The 24015-nt window shown below is 38.8% G+C and overlaps 1 protein-coding gene across 1 annotated transcript in view; it reads right to left on the reverse strand.

Annotated features, from left to right (window-relative positions):
* Rorb (RAR related orphan receptor B) overlaps positions 1-24015 on the reverse strand; it is a 176855-nt gene that overhangs the window by 25833 nt on the left and 127007 nt on the right. The window contains exons 3-4 of the mRNA XM_058584003.1: positions 22488-22629; positions 14465-14866 (exon numbers count right to left, since the gene is read on the reverse strand). Of these exons, the coding sequence (XP_058439986.1) occupies positions 14465-14866; positions 22488-22629 (544 nt within the window). The remainder of the gene's footprint in view (positions 1-14464; positions 14867-22487; positions 22630-24015) is intronic.

Raw genomic sequence — 24015 nt, forward strand, 5'->3', positions numbered from 1 at the left:
TAAACGAGCTGTATTTTACATTGTATCTTAAACACCAATCATTTTGGCTTTGGAGGTGTGAGAGTTGAGTGATGGAACCAGATGCGAGAGCTCTTCTGACAAACTTGCTCTGTGTCCCTTGAAGTTGCACAGAGCTGGCAGGAGGGCCTTCATACTCCCATCTGCTATTTGAATACATGGAAAGGGGGACAGCTTGGGAAACCAAAATACTTGGGAATTCTGTATGTGGGGTATGCATAGAACAAAGATGACCACATCTGCCTGAAAATGGTTGTTGGCTCACCCAGAAATGGAATCTTTCTTGTGTTTCAGGCTGTACCCTTGCATGTGCAATTTCTGTTTTTTTCTTTTGTTAGATGGCTGTATTTTGTTTCTCCAGGACAGCCCTCAAAGAAGTACTTGGGCACTTTCCTTTGACCTCATAAAACTCCCTCTATATGTGGTGTGAAGTTAATTGAGTTGCTGTGCTATGAAGAATGAGAAATGTACATTTAAACTTTGGATGAACTTTCCCAAATAAAACTCTCCTTAGATGATTGCCTGGCATATTGTATACATTGAATAAATAGTAGCCCAAATTATCATTATTAGGGCATCTTGTGCAGTTTGTTGTCAGGGAAGAAATGTGATGACTGCAAGGGAGAAAAAGCAGATATCTGTTTTTGCAATCAGTACTACCAAAAGAAGACATTTCAATATCTTTTAGAGCTTTTCATCAAAACTATAAATGGAGAGAGGTAGAAGATGCAACAAAATGCTAACTTAAGATCATAGTCTATTAGTTTCAGCACTGGGCATTTCTAGATTTTCATTGCTTATCATATTACAAAATCCTTTCTTTAAAAAAATCTTATATTCAAAGTTTTATTGAATATTTCTCAGTGTTATAAAAAAGGGCAGGGATGATTGTATACATCATATAAAAATAGATTGTCAAGTCATAGCTCATCATTTTTCAATTTCATCTGGGCAGTCTAATTATTTAGATTCTAAAAAATGTATCTGCTTTCTGGTAGGCATATAATGAAAACACAAGATTTTATAGCTGTATGGCTTTCAAACTTTTATCTTTGTGGAACAGTTTGTTTTCATCTTCAAGGATATGCTGATTTGTTGGTAATTTACAGGCTCCAGTGTTTATAAGCAAATCTGGAATTGCTACTCAAAATTGCATTATGAAAAACTATCTGCTCTCTTTGGTTATCTTCTGGGAACTACTGACCAAAGTGAAGAAATCTCTGTCCTTCTATCACCAAAACTTAGGGACCTACAGGGTATGAAGAAGAGCAAGCATAATAAATATGCAGGCAGGCTAAGCAAAATTGGAAGTTAAGTCCACACACATGCTCCTGGTCAGGTGTCCATTCCTGGTGAAGGCTTCCCTGCCTCCCTGTGACCTCCAACAGAAGGACTGCCTGCTGGCATTTGTGATCCGACCCTTTGAGTCATTATTCTGGAAAGGGTTGTTCTGGGATGATTTCTGTGGATCTGTTTGGCTCAGATCCTTCAAGACTGCAAGCTCATCAAGAACTGGATGGTAGAGTCCAGCATGGTATCATCAAATGTTTAGTCAACAAGTATCTTTTTGAACAACTACTATATACTAGGTCAAGGAAACAAAAGACACTGCCTTCACTCTTAAGGAGCTTCGAATCACATCCTATCATGATGTAATAAGTGCTCTGAGGTATTGTGGGAGCCCAAAGAAGAGAGGGTCTGGCTCAGCTGGGGTAGGCAAAAAAAATATAACCACAGAGGAGATGACGTGGGTCTTGAAGGATGTACAGGAGTTTGTGACATGGAAGAGAGAGAGATGCAGCTCAGGGAGAGGGAACAATACTCTGAAGGCACAGAAAGAAAACTAACTGTAGGCTGGGTAGTTTCAGAATTATCTTACATCTTTATAACCCTTACTTTTGTATAACCAACCCCTCTTTCCCTGAGGAGACAAGTGAGGTTCAGAAAGAGGGAGTGACTCTGGACCAGTCTTTTCAGAGTTAGCAAATGATGCTTTGAAATTAGGTCTGTGTTTTCCAGCAAGAGGTCTGGTGTGTTTATAACACAGGGTGCATGGAGCCTGGGGAGAAATGAGGGGAGGTTAGAAACTGTGATTGGAACACAAACTGCCAGGTAACCATGCCCTGGAATTCCAATGTCTAGGATTTAAATTTTATCTTTGTATTTTATCTTGTAGTCCACTGGGAGCTAATGAAGTCATGACACTAACATAGTCATTTTTTTAGAAGAATGATCTTGGCCACGGTGAGAGAATTGAGATGTCATAAGCAAATGAATGAAATTAATCAGGCTGTTGTGAAAATTTGGGTAAGATATGATGAGATACTCCACCAGGTGATAATGACAGAGATGAGATAGAGGGTTTGGATGCAAGACAGTTATGAAGGAGAATGCACAGGACCAGTCGATGTGACAATCAGAGAGTGAGAAAACATTAAATAGAATAGGCACTTGACCAATTTTGAATTAGTGTAGATAAGGCTGAAAATGTCTATCAATCTATGCAAACATCCTTCCACCTTCTGCTTTATTCAAAAAGAAAGTTAAGATTGGCCCTAAAAGCTTTGAAGTCAACACATTAAATGTGCATTGTTAGTTCCTGTGCCCTTGTGGTAAAAAATAAAACGGAAATCTCTTTGAGATATAAGATGTATACGTGGCCATGAGGGCCAACGTGCTGTAGCTGCAGTTGCAGATTCCATCGACCCCTCTGCTCTCTCCCACTGTTGCAGTGCAGAGGTGAGCTACATGCAAAACCCAACTTTGACTCTCTTGAGACTCAGGTCAATAAAGCATACAGTAAAGCCAGACTTGGTCTCATGGGAGCAGGGCCGGAGGGCTCATTCTGTCCTTTAGAAAGATGCTTGAACATCAGAGGAGACGGTTTGCTTGGACTGAGAGTCTGCAGTTGTGAAAAAGGAAGAAGGGCTTAAAAAAGAAAGGACAAAGGGAGAGACAATGAATACAGTATGCAAAGTTCCTGCTGGGAGCCAAAAGAACGTTCAAGAGTCCTTGCCTGGAAAAAATAGAAAAGGTAATAGTAAACGCAGTCCTCTCCAGGGACCAACCACATGAGAAAGTCCAGACAAAGAGACTGAGGCAAAAGAGCAGAAGAGATGGAATCTACTGGGGCAACCGCACACCCTTCATCCGTTAACCCTGACTTGGATTGCACTATTTCTCAGAGCTGAGTTTTTGTCGGATTTGTTCACTGCTTGGGCTGCAGACAATACATGTTGAATAAGGAGCTGGCATGCTCTGGGCTGAGATAATGGGTCCGACAGGAATATGGGGGAGAAAATGAAATCATGGGAAATTCTCTCGCCTCTAGAGGTGATGCATGTGGACTCTGTGGGCTACACTCTGGCCCACCTGAGATCAGGGATGAGGCTGGTAATTTCTTAAGTGGACGTGGAAGGGAACCTGGAGTGAGAACCACTAAAGTGCCTCAGTAAAGATTCTGTACACGTTTAGTTACAGAAAGGTTTGTCCAGATCACTAAGAGGGCAAGAGCTGCTTTGATAGTTCATAAAGGATGAGGAAGGAGAAAAAGAATTTCATATGCTCAGTCCACTTCATTTTCAGCCATGGGGAGGACCAATGTCAGTATTGATGTAGGAAAGGGAAAGCTGGGTGGCATCACAGGTAAACACCAAGGCTGTGTTCCTTGTTTTCTATGTAGTAATTTCATGAAAAATAACTTGGTCTCATTCTCTCCCTCCCTCCCCTCCCCATTTCCCTTCTGTGGACCCATATGGGTAAACATATAAAACTACCCCCCCCCCCATAATTGTTTTGTCTGTCTTTTGGTTCTATCTTGTCTTGGGGGTAAGCCTTGTTGAAACCCAAGATTTACATTCAAGTAATATAATCTGGAACTTCATATATCAACTAACTTTTGGGGACGAAAAATGACAATGTGAGATTCCAATGAAATGAAATAACTGAGAATAGCTTTAAACTAATTGACCTAAGTACTTCTCTATCATTTTGATGAAAAAAAAAAGTAAGACAATGTTGTGAAAATTGTCACACTTCCTTAAAATTCTTAAGGGTAATCTTAATTCCACTTATGATGTGGGCAATAAGAAGAGAGAAAATAAATTTTTGAAGAGAGAAATGGAATAAAATTGGTGGTAATTCTCAATGGTGTGTGCAATAATTACAGAACCCTGGGGCTGGAGATAACCTCCTTCCTCCACTTCCAGATTGACTCTATCTAAATAATCCTAGAAGGAAGTCTCTCTTTAAGGCATTTACAACATGGTTGATATATATGTGGCAAAGTTGTCGTAGCTCAGTGGAATTTTAAAGGTCAGTCATATCAGACGATGTAAAAAGATGTAAGAAAAATATTTTGAAGTACTGTTGAAAGAACTGCACAGAAAACAGTTTTTCTTGCATATTGATCCAATAATAAACCAAAGTTGAGAAACAAGTTATCCAATTACTTAAATGGGATGTAGAAAGCAGGCTACCTCTGCTTATTTCACTGAGAAAGGAGTAAACTGACAAGCAAGGTGACAATTTCTTGTTTATAACTGTGATGCTATAAAATGAGGACCAGCTTGTAGCTACTAAAATAGCAAGTGACCTTCTGCAGCTCTGATTTCAACCACTCAGCGGGTTTTTTTTTTTTTTTCCACCAAAGGGGCTTATTTTAGCTCTCACTAGACATTTTAGCAAATGGCGCGCGCTCCAAAGGCTACAGTGTCCCAGACACGGGTGGTTTCATTAGAATCCCACATCCTGCGAGTGGGGAAAGTTAAGTATATCTTTAAAACTGCTGCTTTCAGTGTTATTACCAAGAGCACCCGTGGCCCAACTGCACCAAGGTGAGAAAGCTGAGATTCAAAGCTATACATAGTGCGAGGGGTGTTACATCTGAACTTCCTAATTCTCACCTCACCTTCTTCCTCCCCACCCCCCCAAGCAAAGATGGATGGTTTCTTCTTGGTGAACTATGCCCTCTATTCATTTTTCTCCATGAGGGATTTTTTTTTAAAGCTTGGAAATATTCTTCCTAAAATACTATATCTCAGCCTCAATCCAAATGGTTAATGAATTTTTAATTTGTCACTTGCCTTAAGGATCTACAGAACCACTGAATTCTCTGTTTAGTTTATACTACTAGTGTGAATGTAGAATTCTGAGGGGATTCACTTTGAATTAATGCCAGGATATCTCTACGGATTTGCTCAAGGCATATTTTAAGTGCCTGCGTTAGGTTTTCCTAATATCAAGATTCCTCAGAATCCCCACTCTGAGGCGGTAACTGTGATATATTAAGACAATTGGCTAAAAGGAAAACATTAACCAAATGAACATTTTGCTTGGACACCAGTTTTATAAGTTTTCTATCATTAAGTGGGACAAATCTAGTAGGTGTATGTGTATTATAGATGACAATGTCAGAGAAGACAATGTCATTTAAAGACCTCTCTGATTTTTGCAAACCTCTGGAGACCTTTACTTTTTGCATAAATAGAACTGTGTTTTCACAATAAAACCATCAATAACATTTAAACTTAACACAGGATATATAATGAGCTATTAAACTCCAAAGAAAATAGTAGATTTAATATTTATGTTTTTCAAATTCTTTCCAGTATGAATTGGGTGGAGGCATCAGTAACTGGTTCCTTACTTGTTGACTCAGTTCATGGTCCACCCACTCATTTTCTTTCATTTTGGAAGTGGGGATTGAACCCAGGGGTGTTTTATCACTGAGCTACATCTGCAGACCTCTTCATTTTTATTTTGAGACAGGAGCTCACTAAGTTGCTGAGGCTAGCTTCAAACTTGAAATTCTCTTGCCTCAGTTCCTGAGTTCTTGGGATTATAGGTATGCACCACTGCGCCTGGCTGGTTCAAACACTCACTACTCTCTTTCTCTAATGAATCTGAATAGCTTTCAGTTTCCTTTTTATAAAATTTCTGTTGTCAACTCACATCAGAGAATGGCACGATTGAAATCTTCTTAAGCATTTTTCAGAAAAAAAATTTATCAAGATATAAGATAATATTTTTAACTTAAAAATGCTGAAATGTGATATACACAATTGAATTAAATATGTATTAGAGGAAAATAATTTAAATAATCAGATTAATGCAAGTAATAATAATAGATTAAAATAATAATTAATGCAAGTAATAATAATAATAGGTTAAGATGTTCTCAAATTCAGGAAGCTTGTGTAAGATAACATTTTTATTGCAGGAAAAAAAAGCAGGAAATTAAGCAGAAAGAAGAATTGAAGAAGAAGAACTGAAAGAATCTGATTAAGCCCAGTATATCCAAAAGGGTAAAAAAAAAAATCACAAGCAGCAAAAACAAATTAACTAAGAGGATGCTTTCTTTATTATTGAATAACAGAAAGCTGTTTTGGATCACAAGTGTTTTGTTGCAATAGTGCATGTCTAATTTTTGGGAAATTAGAGTTTCCTTTTTTGAAACTAGTTGACAAAATTGGGAAAGAATCTATTATGAAAACACTACATTTCAAAGTTAACTTTCTTAGTAAAAGGCTGCCTTTGCAGAACAATCAGGGAAGATTAATGCATTTAAGTGTCCTGGAATAGATGAGTTCTGAGGGAGCTTTTTGGTAAGATGGAGGAAATCTCACAAGGCCCCTTTCAGACATTTAGTTTGTGCCTTTGGGACAGTCACTTAACCTTTAAAAGTCTTGGTTTCTTTGGGTTTGATTCTCCATCCACAGAAGGATTTTGGCAGCAGCGATGTTTTCTAAGCAAGAGCGTCTGAGCGGCTACATGGGAATTTTGTTTTGTTTGGACTCATATGGGAGAAGTCTTACAGGGTTACAGAGGGTGAACGCACAGCTTAGTCTTAAAAGCACTTGAAGAGTCTTAGATAGTACAAACAAAAATGATACAATCTAGAGCCCATTAAAAAATGTTGCTTACTCTCCTTTTAAAACTGCACCTCCACATACTGCCCAAAGGACGCGTGGGTCACAGATGATGAAACCTAATTATAAAAGTTGCTCAGGGCCATCATTAGGATTGATTTTTACTATGTGAATTTTGTTGACATAGGGATTGATTGTTAATTTAAAAGAAGCAATCTCTCCCCCATCTCACAACCCTTTCAGAAGTTTAGTCAATGTATTTCTGACCTTTAGGAAGAAATAATTTAGGAGTAATCTTTGGAGGCCATTTTTATATTTCCAACACATAGCCTAAAACTTGAGTGCTTAAATAATGCATTTAATTGACTAATGTTTTAAAAGAAGCATTTTCTAAATAGTCCAAACCAAATCACTCCAGAACAAACCTGTATGAAAAACAAATAGCAGTTCCTCAGTAAGCCTCATAAATATGGCTCAAATAGTAAATTTATTCTCTTTAGTATTGAGGTATTATTGTCAAAAGAAAGCTTACATCTAGAAATAAATCAAATAAAAGAAAAGAAAAAAGACCTTTCATTGGGGAACTTTTCCAACAGGTTCTTCAATTTGCAAACATCACAGGCTTTCTCTCCTAACCTGCACAGGCTTTATTTCTTCAAGCTCTCCTATGCAGGCTTTCTCTCTACCATGTGAATGAGGCCAGAGTGCATTGACTTCTATTAACCCACTGATCAGTTGGCTTCACTGTGTTCCATGGTCCATCTGGTATTTTAACCCTAACCAGCTCTTCCAAAATCGGGTGCTTGAAAATGTAGCCAAAACAGTACATATCCACCCCAACCAGTGGCAAAGCAATTCAGAGCTCCTAGCCAATGTTAAAGCTTGCAATGCCTTAAAAACACGACTTGCTTCAGTATAACATTTTGAAATGCAATTCCACGGCAGGAAACTGTCAATAGGGGCTGTTTTGAAGGCCACTTATAAGTACCAACATTCCCTCTATTTGCAAACCACAGGCAGCACCTCCTGAAAGTGCCTTTCCTTTCCCTTATTGCAGCATATTTCGTATCTACTATGGCTTTTGAAATTGAGGGTATAAAATGGAATTGGTTTTCCAATAGCTTCTCAATAACTTTTTTTTTTTTTTGGACTGTTAGATTTTAGAATCTTCTTATGAAGTTCTGAATCCGGAGCCAAAAATTAATCCCAAACTAGTAACTCCAGGGAAAGTGCCCTGAGGAAGACCAATTTTGCACAATTTCAACCCAAAATAGAAAAGGTGTTTCAGAAGATTTACCTAATCTTGTAAATGCTAGCACATTAGGAAAGCTGCATTAGCAGAGATACAAGCACCTAGTGACTAGCACGTACTTACATACTGTAAATAGAGATGTATGCTTATAAGAACTTGAATTGAGCATATATGTGTATACTGCATGCGGTGTCAATGATATTTGCATTTATTTATAGCCTTGCTGGTCACAGCATGATTTGTATGTTATACCACTTACTCCAGTCATAGGAAGTCAATGCACTGAGCATGCCAGGAGACCTACTGTGAGCATGTTACTGGGTGATTTTAGATCACCTTTGGGAGGTTATTAAAAGATACCCAGAAAGATTTGGATGTGAATGACCCCAAAAAAGAAATGCAGAGCCTTTGTCATGGGTCCCCTCTAGAGCGAATCATGGCTATGCACTGGTAAGTGTCATAGTTGTAATCATGGTAGAGATCAAAGGGGTTGCGGCAAACTGGGTTGATCAAGCCAGCCCACGCACTCAGGGAGTTCCTTTTAGAGATAGAAAACAGCATTCTGGAACAAAGTAGCCTTTGGGAGATGTTCTGTGGGTGATAAAGAATACGGTTGTGTTAAAATTTCACCTGGTTACCACCCTGTCCTTAAGCTGCTCCTGGTTGATCTTGATTTTCATTTTAATGTCATCTTTCCCCTTTTATTTTGCCTAGGAGGGTAGATGGAAAGAAGAGATTTGGTAGTGGTTAGTAACTCTGGGATTGGCAGGGTCATTTCACCCATCGAAAAAGCCCTGAGTGTTTTCTGACTCCTTGGAAGAGAGGCTTGCTGTATATGTCATGGGCAAGTTGCTCAGCATCATTCGGGATTGCTTAGTAGTCTACAAGTCCCCTCCTTTCTACTACCACTGTAGGCTTCTTGTAAAGTGACCATAACAAGGGGGAATATCTGTTTACATGACCAAGGATCTTTGGGAGATGAGAAAACTGTAATGCTTCAAAATCAGTTAGTGCAACTGTTTTAGTTTTCAGATGATGAGACCAAGCCTGAAAAGGCTGAACTAATTTTGAGTAAGCTTATGCAGGTAGCTTGTGGAACTTGGGCTCCCATTTTCAGTGTACTCTGCCTAACCTGCCTGCAAAGGGTGTGTAAGGGTGGGGGTGGGGTGGGGGCTTGGAGAACAATGGAAGGTCATAAGGTATTCTCCCTCAAGGCATGAAAGGAAAAATCGGATGCTGAATTTTCCTTTCCTTACACTATTTTGAATGATTCTTTTCTCACTAGTTTAGTCTCCTCCTACTTGTTTCAATGCCTACTTGTTCCAGGTGCAATGAAAGGACATATAAAATACATAGCAAAAGTCAACTTCTCTCTACCATTTATGCATGAATAGTTAACTATGTATAATATTTTTAAGCAGCTATAAAATATTTACTTGTAAAAACACATATCATTAAAAGTGTTCCTTTAAGACTATAGCACTTGCTTGGGGTTCTTAATAAGCAGCAATCACAACATCTACTTCTATAGAAGTGTGCCAAATAAACACTACTGGTAATATCTTATGTGTTTTTCTGTGGCCCTGACAGAATGAAATAATATATTTCAGGGACTACATCACTTTTTGGCCTTTTTGTAATCTCCTCTAACTATTAATCCTTAGCTTTCACAATACGTGAATTTAAAATGAGGTTTTTATTTTTACTTTTGATACTTAAAATTTCAAACTCCATGAATAGAACACAAAGGCATATGAAAATAAATCTGGGTTTAAGATTGTATAGGAGGAGACCAATGAGTTCACTTTCCATTGTCTTTATCTGGAGAGAAAATTATTCGGCAGAGCACCAAACTCATGTGGTATGTGTAAAAGGCAACTTATCCCCTAGCATTACAGGGAATTTGATGGATATTTTGTCTTCTTTAAAGGATGTTTTTGGTGGTTCGAATAGTCTTGCTGTCTGGTATCTCTAGATAAATTGTCAATCACATCTCAGCTTAAATGAGCTTTCATTAAGAGTATTAGACCTGCAGAAGCCTACAAACCACCTCAAGAGCTTTAATGGAGGAAAGCAAACAAGAAAAGAGGTTCCACCTTCTTTGTCTGCTTGTTTGCTGAGTCTTCTTTAACTAACTTCCTCTATCACCAAGCACTGCAAACTCCTTTTATTCTCAAAACATATAACACATGCATAGGAGAGCTTGAAGAAAATTTCCAGCTGAGCCCGATTAACACTGCTGACTAAATATTAATTGACAGCTGATGTCTGTCCTCTTATTTCACGGTTTCTTTCTCCTTTGGGATTTTGAAACACCCAGGTGTCTAATTTCTGGAATGTTTCACGTTTTGCTTTCTATTCTCAGAATTTCAGGAATAAAACTTTCCTCATGAGAGAGGTGGCTCAGAGTAACCAGCTCCCACCAACTCTCCTGAGCCAACTCTCTCATCTCCAGAAGGATGCCATCCCAGGATGCCCAGGACTGCCCAGGACTCCCCAGGACTCAGGACCTATGACACTCTGAATTGTAATTACTTATTTTCCTGTGCATTTCTCAGGTGGTGAGGGCAGAAACCATGTTCTGCTTGTGTTGAGTGTGTGGCACATTTCAAAAATAAGGTTTTGAAAGAATGCCTGGCAGTCTAGGGTAGTGGAATGGTTTCAGTTAGAATGAACTTTAGCACACAGCTAATTCTGTGCCCAAGGACAGTCTCTCACTATTTCTGACCTTTAGTTTCTTCATCTGGACAATGAGATGGTTTCTTCACTGCTGACCTGACATGCTGATGTAAAGCTCAAGATGACTAAAGGACACAGAAGACTTTTCTTTATTTCCTTTTATATATGCAGTGTAATCTCTGGGGTCAGTAACCTAGGAAGTTTGAATTCCTTCAGTGCCCTTGGAGTAAAAGAAGTTGTTTTCTTGGCAGATATTCCTGACTCTGATAACATTCATGTAACTGACGTCTTGGGATTTGAATGTAGTTGCTTATGTAATTGTGTTATGGTTTATTAACATGTACTTTTATTAAAATTTCAAAACTGTAATACCTTATTCTGCATACACTTATCTAAACACTGTTTTTTTAAAAGATCTGTTTTATAGATGACTCAATTTTAAAATAATGACCTAGTTGTGCAGATTTCATCATTCTTTCCAAAACCAGAAGAAGTAGATCAGGACTTCTAGTTACCAAGAACGATGTTAAACAATTCTTTGGTGCGATACAACCTCACATTCACCCAGTCAGAATGTGGCTAAAAATCAGATTTCCTGTTTTCTCTGCACAGGGTTCTTTCTATAACAGCTTGCTACTAACCAGCATGGCTTAGATATTTACTAATCAAATTGAGTCAACATGTCAGCAGGCAGACTCAGTAAGCTCCAGTTCCTTCCACCTCGAAGGACTTCAGGTACACAACAAATATTAAGCATGTTTTGCTGTGGGAATGCCAATTAGCTTGTGATCGGTTTCCTTTTTATGATGAGAGGAAATATACTACAATGGTTAAAAGAATGGGTTTGGATATTACTAGACATGTGTTCTTTGTTTTTACCAAGTTATGTAAATCCCGAGCCTAATTTTACATCTGTAAAATGAGTAGACTAATGAGTAGGCATACTAAGATTGACATAAGAATTAAATATAGGACTTTGCTTAGCAGAATTGGTGCTCAGTAAAAGATCATTATATTTCCTGATATAACCAGTGATCTTAGTAATTATAATATCAATTATTTTATTACAGGTATAACAGATGCTGTCCTAAAGAGTCATGAATATTAGCTCATTTAAACTCCCCTTCCCAAGGACTACTACTGGCCCAGGTTGACAGGAAGATCAAGCAGATTGCCCAAGGGAAGAGGCATAACCAGGTTTTGAACTCTGGCAGTGTAACTCCAGAGCCAGATTTCTTAATTACCACAATAAACTAATGATGCCTCCCTGCATGATGGCACTATTATGGACTTAGTGAGTTAGTGAAATGAGTGGCAATACTTTGTTTAGGAAATATTGCATCACAGCAGCGGCTTGTCATAGGTACCTAGATTAAATATGCATAGCATGGGTTTGTGTCCACTAGGTGGCATTGCTGTTTTAATAAAATGTGAACCAAGTCAATATTTAGACTTAGGAGTCTGCTAAATCTGAAAGCACTCGCAGGACAACCTAAATGCACCCCTTAAAGTCTGATGAAAGATGCCTCCAAAATTTAGAGCATATGCAGAGATCTGTAAAAACTAATGATATGTTGAAATAATCAAGGGTAATATATTCTAGTTAATTCTGTGTGTCCATGTCTATGAAGAAAGATCGCCTAACAATTGTGAGTTTTTGTTTCTTTAGAATTTAAACATGTTCCAAGCCAATGATAGACTCCAGGACTTACTACATATTAAGTAATAGTATAAAAAGTGGTGACTTTGTTATTTTCTTTTTTATAAGCCCTTTCGGAACAGCATGTAAAAAAGAAAATAACAACAAAAAAAAAATTGTTCATTTAAAAAGGCTGACCCTTTCAGTTGACAATACAGATTGTGCACATTAAACCCCTAGTAAGCAGCAGGTTAATGAATGAACATGAGGACCCTGGCTTCAGACTGCCTGGGGTGGACACTGGCTACCCTGGCTACCCTGGCTGTATCACAGAGAGTAATAGTAGGACCCTGGGAACTCACAAGACAACTCTAAGCCTCTGTTTCCACAGTAAAGTGGGAACAACATTTTTACTTATCTCTTCAGATGTTTGTGAGAATTATGTATTTGAGAAGTGCCTGTGATGCAGTATAAGTTAAGGATAACGAGGAAACCGAGAAACTTTGCTTTTGCAGTTGATGTTTGGCTTCCTGCCTCAGTTGTGCTCTGTCAACAGCTGTACTCACTGCCATGCTCTGAGCTGCTGAAAGGGAGAAACAACATTTCAGGTTTGTAACTTGTGTCACATGGCTCCTTCTTCAACCAGATGGCACAGCTAGCCAAGAATATGACCATGGATCTCACTATGCATTCACAACAACTTAATTTAAAGCTCTTGTGGGCTTTATGAACCCATTGGAAGGTGACTGAGCACATGGCATATAAGTAATAATAATAATGAATAAATAATGGGATATAAATAATAAAATTCTAAGAGCTTTCGAGCACTTGCCAAGTGTTGTAATTCTCACAACGTCCCCAGAAGCTATGAACTAATGCTTTTTCCCTTTTAGAGATGGGTGAACTGGGATTGAAGTGCTTGTTCTAGTTTAAGTCATAAGCCACAGAGACAGGATTTGAACTCAGGGAGCCTGGTTGGTAGACCCTCTGCTCTGCCACCTCTTAGGTGGGAAGGGAGGAGACTCAAAAGTTCTGGAGCCCTATGTTGCTTCTCCCAGTGCAGTAAATGACGACCTTGGAGCCTGGAATGGCCATTGTTGGTTTCACTCTCCTAATCTGCTAGGGAAGTGTGACTCTGGTACCCAGGAGGGCCATGTGTTAAGTCCGTGTCAATATTTTTATGGCAGCTAGTTAACGAGATTAACCAGCTAAACAATCAATGGACTCTTGAGCTTAACAGGGTGAAGCAGAGTGGCAACAGGTCAGAAGTGAGCTTGCCTCAGACGGACGGGGCCTCTGGAGGATCACTCCCTGGGAACTGAAAGGCACAGGTGCCCCCAACGGATCAGGTTGCTGATGCTATGGGGCCCGCCTGTGATGAGCTCATTTGTCACTCATGTTCTGTAACATTCCAGACCACACTCTTCCTGGCTGTCATTAAGAATCCCATATGGAATTCATGAATTCATATTTATGATAATCTTAGCAGTATTTTTGTCTACCCCCAGTCTTTACAAAGAGGAAAATGAAGGACCGATTGCTCAAGGTTGTCCCCAACTATCTTAAGAGGGAGAGTGGACCCCTGCTCATTTGGTCATTACACATTGCCTCTACATCCCTTAGGGCTATATGGCTTTGGAGAGCATTGCTTTGGATCCATGCTAAAACTTCTGTTTATACCAATAACATTTTTTTTTTTTATCACTGAGAACCTGAATTCAAACAGATAGCATCTGTTCTTTCTTTATAGATAGCATCTTTCTATTTATATTTTTTTCTTTTTTCCTTTGCTCAAAATAAACTTTTATGAGGGCAAGGGAACAATGACAATTTATTAGAATGTATTTCAAGGTCACTTTACTTTCAAGGTCACTTTACTTTCTCCGTAGAAGCCACAAGGGCAAATCATTCAGTTTACATCTAAGAAAATGACCCTATTTAGATAGGACCAAGGTGACGTCAAAGCAGAACTTCCAAAAGTGAAACTTGGAGGAGACTCCTACTCACCGATTTCTGTCATCGTTATCCCTGGTGCTAACTGCCCGTTGTTGAAAGAGCTATAGGTAAACAAGTTGGGTACGGATGTGAGGTCATAGATAGGTTCTTGCTTTATCTGTTTGATTCCAGTCATGTCAAGTCCTGATTGATCAGGGGATGGCTGACCGGAGTCTACGCTGTAGTAACCTTCAGACTTGGGCAGGTCGATGACATGCCCGTTGGCGTAAGTGCCGCTGGTCTCATTGCTCAGGTTGCTTAGGCCGTTGCTGATGCTGCTGCTATACACCCTGGCAAGGGCTTCCGCCTCCCCACTCTGCTGCTGCCGCTGCTCCTGCAGCCGCTGCTGGTGCTTCTGCACCTCAGCATACAGGCTGTCCCTCTGCTTCTTGGACATCCTCCCGAACTTCACAGCTGGGTCGGAGAGAAAAGCACAAAACAGCACTTGTGGTTATCACTCTTAACTACTGCAAGTCTAAGAATCATGATGGTTGTCCTTTCAACGTCAAATAAGACAAATTCTTAGCACCATAACCTAAGCATCCATTCATTTACACTTTATGATTGGTGAAAGGTCCTGTTTGGGGCAGGCCTATACTGGTTTAGGTCACAATGAGAACTAAATCTGAATGTGTTAGTCAGCTTTCCAGCACTGTGACAAATACCTAAGATACTCAACTTATAAAGAGAAAAGGTTTGGTATGGCTTATGATTTGGAGGATTTGGGCCATATTATGTAAACCCATTGTTTTAGGGCCTGTGGTAAGGCAGCACATTATGGGGGGGTAGTGTGTAGCAGAGCAAGCCATTCTCCTCATGGCAGGAAAGCAAAAGGGAAGCAGAGGAAGAGGCCTGTGACCCATTATTCCCTTTGGGAGCATACCTCCAATCACCTGAGACCTCCCTCCTCTGAAGGTTTCCACTACCTCCCAATAGCACTAAGCTGGGGATCAAGCCTTTATCACGTGGGCCTTTGGGGAATATTAAGGATCCAAACTACAGCACTGAGATTGGAAGAAATTAAACAAATATTTGCATTTTTTGTTGCCATGAAGCTGGAAGGTACATTTGCTTCTTTTTCACTTATACAAAAACCAAAACAAAACAAACAAGAGACTCCTCAATACCCCTAACCCCCCGATACCAAATTATACCTGCTATTAAAATGTCTACAAGACTCATTATTAACTTCCTAGTTAATAAGCATTAGGATTACTGGGTTGTTGGAAAGGACCTTATTATGTTACTATTGGATCTATTGTGTAATTAGTGTGTTGGGTAAGACCAAGGATGTGGGGCAGGGTGACAAACACATTTAAAGTAAACTACATCATTTATCTCCAGATGAATCTAGGGATCAAATGATAAAAATATTGGAACACAGCAATTTTGTGCATCCAATGCCTAGCAAATGAGCCAACAGTGACTACTTTCCTCATTCTACCAGTCCCAACTTTTATTTTGCCTGTTTCTGCCAGCGAAATTCTCAGCCATTTTGAGTAAAAAGGAGAAGAGGCTGTGGTCACCAGTAATACAAAGTGACTCCATTTCAATGTGTTTCTTAACTCGTGGAGCTAAGCCTTCTGAACTGCTGTGGATATTGACATTTTTCCTCACTTTGGCTTTTGTTGATTTCCTTTTTAGCATGTAAACATCCTGTTACCAGCATATTCGGGGCTCAGGACTGCCCATTGTGATCATCAAGCACCTTTCAGCTCACATTAGTGGTGGGAAATATGACAAGTGCAGAGGCTCCCCTCTGATTTTCCGTTTTCTTTTCTTTGGTGACAGTGTTCCTACTACTTGTTAGTGGTGGGAGTTCCAAGAATGTAGAAAGAAGGAAGTGGAGGGTTCAATTCCTGGATTCAGTCCTTAGAGTTGTTGCTCTTCCATGAATAACAAAAGGGTGAAATGTTTGAGAATTCTGTAGCTCAAAGGGCCCACTTAGGAGGTTCCTGCTGTGAGAGAAGTTCCATTCACTTCCCCCAATATTCTACCAAAATTGATTTTCTCCTCCCACTGCAATGGCATAGAGCTACCAACTTTTATTGAGCATGGACTGTTGAGAATGAACACCATACTTCCTAGCTCCCCTCCCTGAGAGGCATGGCTATGTGATTAAGTTCTGATTGACAGGAAGTAAACAGAGGTGGCCCATCTACTTCCAGGTTGAGAAACACATATTTTCCTCCTCGCCTCCTGGACTGTGCATGTGAGGGCTGGGCCCAAAGTCTTCCTATTTCTTCTCAGTCTTACTAAATAGCCCTACATTCTGGCTTTCTGATGGTGCATAAGTAAGAAAATGAAGTGGTAATTATCCAGTAATTTTTCTGAATGAAGACAAGCAAGATGATTAATCGCCATCAATCTCTCCATCTCAGTGTTGCTTTTATAGGGTCTTGAATCATTTAGATCATTGTGTTTAACTTAGTTTGTAGAGATGCTGCCTTTATTAGATTCTGTTTCTCAGAGACACATTTATTTGCTTACTAATTGCAGTGATATTTCCAGTTTGTCTACGGACAGAATTCTACAATAACTTTTAGGGAAACCTTTCTCTTATATCTTTTTTTTTTTGTATAAGGAATAACTAAACAATAATAAATATTGATTGAAAAAGAAAATCATGTGTCATGCTTGTTTATTTGCTGTTCTTCTGTCCTTTTGCATTTATTTAATTTCAGAACGCTGTTTGTTGCAGTTAAAGAGGTGAATATAAGCACGGTTTCTATTCCTATGGATTACATTTTTTTTGTTTTGTCCAAGGGGAGATTTATTTCCTGACTCATTTTAGTAGAATAGTTTTGCATTTATTTATTTAAAATTTATAAGAATTAAAAATTGTCAATGAGAAACTCATCTAATATGGAAGTAGAAAGGTAGTCTCTTTAAAAATTAATTTCCTTTTAATCCTTGCTTTAGATTTCTATATGCTCTATATTTAGATGAAATGTATGGTGAATGGATTGCCTTAATATCATCAGTTCTTCTCACCTGTTCCCTTCCATGCCCTTCTCTGTGTCTATTTGCAGAGCCCTTTCATTCTGTGCAGGCCTGCTGCCCACCCCTTGACTCCTGGTCACTGACCTGCTCTAGGCTAATGGGAGATTGACAAATGTGAGACAGACAAAGCCTTGAAAAGGGCTTGTGTGAATGGGCCCTCAGCTTGGAAGGACATGCCTGAGCTAATCTGCTGAAGAATGAGATACATGAAGCTGAGGTGGTCTCCTCTGTCATCTCAGGCAAGGCCAGCTATGGTCAGCAGAGTTGCAGACCTGACCTGCAGATGGCACAAGCAGAATTGTACTTTTAACCAGAGTCCTCATCATTAAATTAACAATGTCAAAAAAGTATGCTGTCAAGAGCTGTGCTCGGTTGAACATCTCAAAATGCAGCAGAGAAAGGCTCTTTTCTAAGAGAGATCAACTTCTTAGGCCACCCAGCAACTAAAATATTTAGAAAGAAACAGCTTAAAGCTCCACTTCTTTTCAGGATTATCAGTCTTTATCCTAAATCAAGGACTTCATTGATAACAACTGTAATACTATTCTAGAACAAATTTTCCATTCTTTTCAGAAAAATGATAAGCCAGTGTTTCAGGTTTGTGTTCCTCCCTGCAATAAAATTGTTGACATATTTGGGGAAAAATTACAGTTTATGCCCAAAAATAAACCTACTGAACTCTTCTGACCTATAAATTATCCCTAGTCACTATGTGTAAGTACACGTGGTGTATTCATTGACCTATTTTAACAAAGGCTATATTACTACAATATTTTCAAGTATTGACAGTCTTCTTATCACTACCCATTGATGAGAAGGCACATGTTTTAAGAGTTTGTCCCCTCAGACTTGAATTATTCTGTTAATGACATTCACTTGAGCATAGAGGCATCCTCTTGTTAAACTGCTGACTGTTAAGGAAACTAGCACAATTATGTATGTGTTACAAGTACTTTATAAATACTCAGTAATGATGCTATTTGCTCATGATACCTGTTAATACTCCTTTGTACTTCACACTAGCAAGGAATAATTTTATTCATAAGTATCAGAAATCACTTCATTGGGGCTGGGGATGTGGCTCAAGCGGTAGCACGCTCGCCTGGCATGCGAGCGGCCCGGGTTCGATCCTCAGCACCACATACAAACAAAGATGTTGTGTCCGCCGAAAATTAAAAAAAGAAATCACTTCATTTTTGTTTGTATTACAGGATTCTAAATGGAATGGAAATTTTCAGAATAATGGAAAAATAAAGTCATTTATTCCTTGAAGATTTCTGCTTAATACTTCATGACATAAGACATGAACATTTGGTTTCAAGAAAACTCACTTATACAACGAATATCTATGCCTTTCTATAGTCATTCTGAAAATGATTATATCTTACTATTGTTGGTTCAAGCATTTCTGTGTTTACATATTGCTGCTTACCAATCAAATGGATCTTAATTTAATTCTTTTCAATTTTAGAGGTTTGCCCCCCTTTTTTAGTGCTCTAGTCTGATTCAATGCACCTAACTCTATTCAGTTTAAAATCTTCTCTTTTATCTTCTACTTTTTCTCCAGCAGAGCTTCCAGAGATGGAGGGTTCTCTGTGCTTCCCAGTGTGGCAGCCATAAGTCACATGCAGCTCTTGAGGACTTGAAATACAGCTAGTGTGACTGAAGAACTGAACGTCAAGTTTCTTTTAATTTTAATTCATGGAAATTTAAATGATTTAAATAGAAACAGTACAGTTCTGGATAGAAGAAGCCTTATCTGTGAAGCCTGAACCTGTACAGGGCAGTTTCTATGTTTTCATAGAGACACACCTTCTAAGAGGATACATTCTAGATTTTTAAAAATAATAATAATTTTTTTTATCATCTAGATTCTTTGCAAGGTGAGTATTGTGTTTTCTTTTTGAGAGCCGATATTTTTCTACTGATATCAAACATTTTCCTGAGATTCCTTTGTGAAAGGTCACTAAAAGGAAGATGAACAAAGATGGTAGAGAAGGTTCTGTGGGCATAGCATGCTGTCCATTCTACCCCACCCCTGCCACCCGCCCACTTTCACCTCTTTATAGACACAGACACACATGCATGTGTTTAAGTGGATTTGCCTTTTCATTCTTTGTTTAAGGTAAATTTGAACAAAGTTGTTATTTCTGAGTTTGATGTCTACTCTCAAATGTGCCATGACTAATAAACTAGTATATGATGGGAATTCAGGAGAGAATGAACATCCAGTGAGTTAAACTGTTATGCTAAGATATCAACTTATAGCCATGTACTTGCAGTGATCAGATAAGAAGGAGACATTCCCCGAGCCAGCATAAGTGACAGAGCAAACACGTATACTGAAATGAAAATGTCACTTTATCTCTGAGGAATGGTAGGGGGTTGTAGAAAGGAGTCAGCTGTGAGGACATTGTACCTTGACTTAGGTATTACTGCTAAGGTACTTTAAAAATATTTGCTTAGTCAGTAAATGGTAGTATAATCAATTAGTGGCAGTAGAAACTCCATCTCTCATTCTGACTAGACATAGCAAACCAACCATAACTTCGGGGCTTTTGAAATCCTTTTTGAAAAATTCAATTTTATTTTGAGACAGGGTTTAGCCTAGTTGCTAAGGCTGGCCTCCAACTTTCAACCCTTGTCCACAGTCTCCAGAGTAGCTAGAATCACAGGTGTGTGCCATTATGCATGGCTTTCTTTGGAAATTCCTTAAAAGTACATACTGGGCATTACTTATCAACAACAGAGAAAACCTAGCCAGCCTCCTGATATTGGTATTCTTTGTTTGTGTAAGGAACTCTTTAAAATTAATTCTGACCAACTTCCTCTATATGACATAGTAAGGAAGCTTTATTCATCCTTAGAATCTCTCTCTCTCTCTCTCTCTCTCTCCTCTCTCTCTCATCTTCTTGAGCCCCTTCCTCTTTGCATTCCCAACCACCACTCCCACCACTTGAATATTTATCTTTATGAGTGGTTTGACATAAGACATACTTAGGAGGCATTTTAAAGATGATCCTGTATGTCTGTGGGCAGAGGATTAAGTGGATCATGTCCTTACTCCCCAGTATCCTTAGACTCTATATTGCTTTTACTTGCCTAGAGGTATATGTGCTGCAGTGAGATTTTTCTCCTTGAGAACAGACTGAGGCTCCATCCATTAAATGACCCTCACCCTGCCAGGACCTGTCTTTTAGGTCATGGGATTCAGTCAATCTCCTAGACTTTGAGCTGATTTACTGAGAATGCTGACTCTTCCTGGAAAATATACCCATCTCTTGTTCATGATTCTGTTCTCCAGATTCACAAGACTCATGCTTTTAGAAGACAGACTTCCTTGATTGTAGGAAGAAATACAACATATGAATACACCCAGTGGCTTATCTCTTTGCACAATTATTAATGGGTGTTTCAGAAGATATCGATTAATATCCTGCCTCCATATGGGAGAAATGAAGTACAAATTCATCAACTCAAATTCCCGTAGACTTTTCACTAAATAAATCCTGAATACCATTTAACCCCTCTCTATTCACTTAATTTGCCTTCATTTTATAGAAATATATAGTACTATAAATTTACCCTAGGAGTAAATTTATGTGCTTAGTGAGCCCAGAAAAATAAATAACAAAAAATTAGTTAATAGGAAATATTTGATTTCTGCAACTTTAGAAGGAACTTAGAAATTAAAGGGCTAAAGATCAGATTCTTTTAATATATTTTTTGGATAAATTTGTCTTACAGGTATATTTTTGTGCATCACAAGTTTAGATTCATTGGGAATTAGAAAAAAAGGTGAAAACAACAACAACAACAAAAACAAATCTAATAACTGATTAAACCTGAATGTACTCAGTGATAGTGAATACCAAATGACTATGTTTTTTAAAACTTGGACATTTCTTACTTTTTAAATCCATCTGCTGAGAATTTGAACTTGACTAGAGAGAATGTGACCATAGGCACAGAATCTAGAGTGATTCACATCAAGAAAATAAGTGTCAGAAGTAATGGCTATGTCTCAAACTACAGGTAGTCTGAGAAGAAAGTGCTGTGAGTAGGTCATTTAGCAAACATTTACATGCTTGATTTAATTTTAATTTTTTCCCCAAGGCTGAGAATCAAACCCAGGGCCCTGCCCCTGCTAGGCAAGTGCTCTCCCACCAAGCCACATCCCAGCCCAAGGTGTTTGCTTTGAATCACTCCTTCAGGATACAGTGGACACAGGACAGGAATGGCCTCAGGGCTCAGGGACACTTATAATCTGCTACAGGAAAGCTGTGGCCAATCTCAGCAGGGAAAAAAATGAATGTATGTGAGTGCCCAAAATATAAGAAAAACTAGGTGAAATTCTTTGTTCATCTTTTTTTATTTGTTCTCTTTCATTAACCTAAGAAATTCGTTCCTAGGAGCTAGGCCACCCAGTTTGGTTGGAGCGCACACTTGCATCATACTCCTCCGAGTGGGACGCCACCTACACAGCCCTTGTAAGACTTGGACTTCTGCTGTAGCCTCTGCAATCTTCATCATGGCTCAGAATAGTCCAGATGCTCATTTGGGTATCCAAGCTTCTGAACTTCTCAGAGAAGCATATTTTGCTCCTTAGAATCTACCTGTACACTAAGAAACTTGTGTGCCAGGCAGACCTCCCCAGTGAACCAATGGCTTCTGTTTACCAGGGACTTTCTGGTCTTAGTTCTGAAAGTCTCACAGGCCAGGAGACCCCTCTTTACAAGTAAACCTGGATGGATGGTCACTTTCCATCTATGCTTATGTTGCTTTCACTTAACCTAAATAACACAGGCTGATGGATGAGCTACAGTAAAACCTCCCCCTTCTTCTCATTTCTTGAGGCAATAGTATATTTTATATGTTCTTACTTTACTTCTTAATTCACTTCCAGAACTAGGGTTTTCTTTTCTTCTTATTCCCAATTTCCACATTTAAATCCTTCCAGTGGCTCACATAGCCTCTAAAGAGGCATTCCTTTGAAGACCCCAAAGTAAGAAATAGGAAGGTGTCACCATACCATCTCTCGACATTCCTAGGGCAAGACACTTCTGCAGTCGGCAGTGTTGGCAACGGTTTCTGTTGGTTCTGTCAATTAAACAGTTTCTCTGCCTTGGGCAGGAGTAAGAGGCATTGTTCTGCTGGCTCCTCCTGAAGAATCCCTAGAGGGAAAAACGAAAAGGGGAGGGAAGCAGGTTTAGAAAGAAGGGAAGCATTAACTTATACACTTGCTACAGTTTCTACACTGAACATAACTGAGCGTATTTTTTAAAAAATTATTTAGGTACTTCTCCTTGGATAGCTTACAGATGTTCTATGCAGAAAATATGTGCTATCTGCAGAGAGAAGAAGGCATCATTCATTCCTTCATTCACATAATGAATGTGTACTAAAGATATTTATGAATTGTGCTGTCCTCTGCAAAGGCAACAGAGTGTCTGCCCCCAAAGAGCACTGGGGACCAATTTACACCAGCAATATATGAGTATACCTTTCCCCCCACATCCTCACCAACACTTATTGTTGTTTGTATTCTTGATATCTGCCATACTGACTGGAGTGAGATGAAATCTTAGAGTAGTTTTGATTTGCATTTCTCTAGTTACTAGAGATATTGAACATTTTTTTCATATATTTGTTGATTTATTGTATATCTTCTTCTGAGAAGTGTCTCTTCAGCTCCTGAGCCCATTTATTGATTAGGTTGTGTGTTTTTTTTGTGTTAAGTTTTTTGAGTTTCTTTATATATCCTGGAGATTAGTGCTCTATCTGACGTGCATGTGGCAAAAATTTGCTCCCAAAATGTAGGCTTTCTCTTCACCTCATTGTTTTTTTCTTTTGCTGAGAAGAAGCTTTTTAGTTTGAATCTATCCTATTTATTGATTCTTGATTTGAAACCAGTATGGAGATTTCTTAGAAAACTTGGAATGGAACCACTGTTTGACCCAGCTATCTACTCCTCGGTCTATACCTAAAGGACTTAAAATCAGCATATTATATAGTACAGAGTCACCTCAATGTTTATAGCAGCACAATTCACAATAGCTAAACTGTGGAACCAATCTAGATGTCCTTCAATAGATGAATGGATAAAGAAATATATATATATATATATATATATATATATATATATATTTATATATATACATATATATATATATATATACACACACACACACACACACACACAATGGAATATTACTTAGCATTAAAAGAGAATAAAATCATGGCATTTGCAAGTAAATGGATTGAGTTGGAGAAGATCATGCTAAGTGAAAGAAGCCAATCCCCCAAAACCAAAGGCCAAATGTTTTCTCTGATAAGTGGATGCTCACCCATAATGGGGGGGGGCAGAATGCGGAGAATGGAGGAACTTTTATTGGGCCAAGGGGAGAGAGAGAAGGGGAGGGGACAAGAGGGTAGGAAAGATGGTAGAATGAGACAAACATCATCATCCTAGGTACATGTATGACTGCACATGTGGTGTGACTCTATATCATGTACAACCAGAGAAATGAAAAGTTGTGCTCCATTTGTGTACAATAAAT

This window comes from Marmota monax, unplaced genomic scaffold (genome assembly GCF_021218885.2).
Source record: "Marmota monax isolate L192 unplaced genomic scaffold, Marmota_monax_Labrador192_F-V1.1 WCK01_AAM20220418_F8-fsc00059, whole genome shotgun sequence".
NCBI lineage: Eukaryota > Metazoa > Chordata > Mammalia > Rodentia > Sciuridae > Marmota > Marmota monax.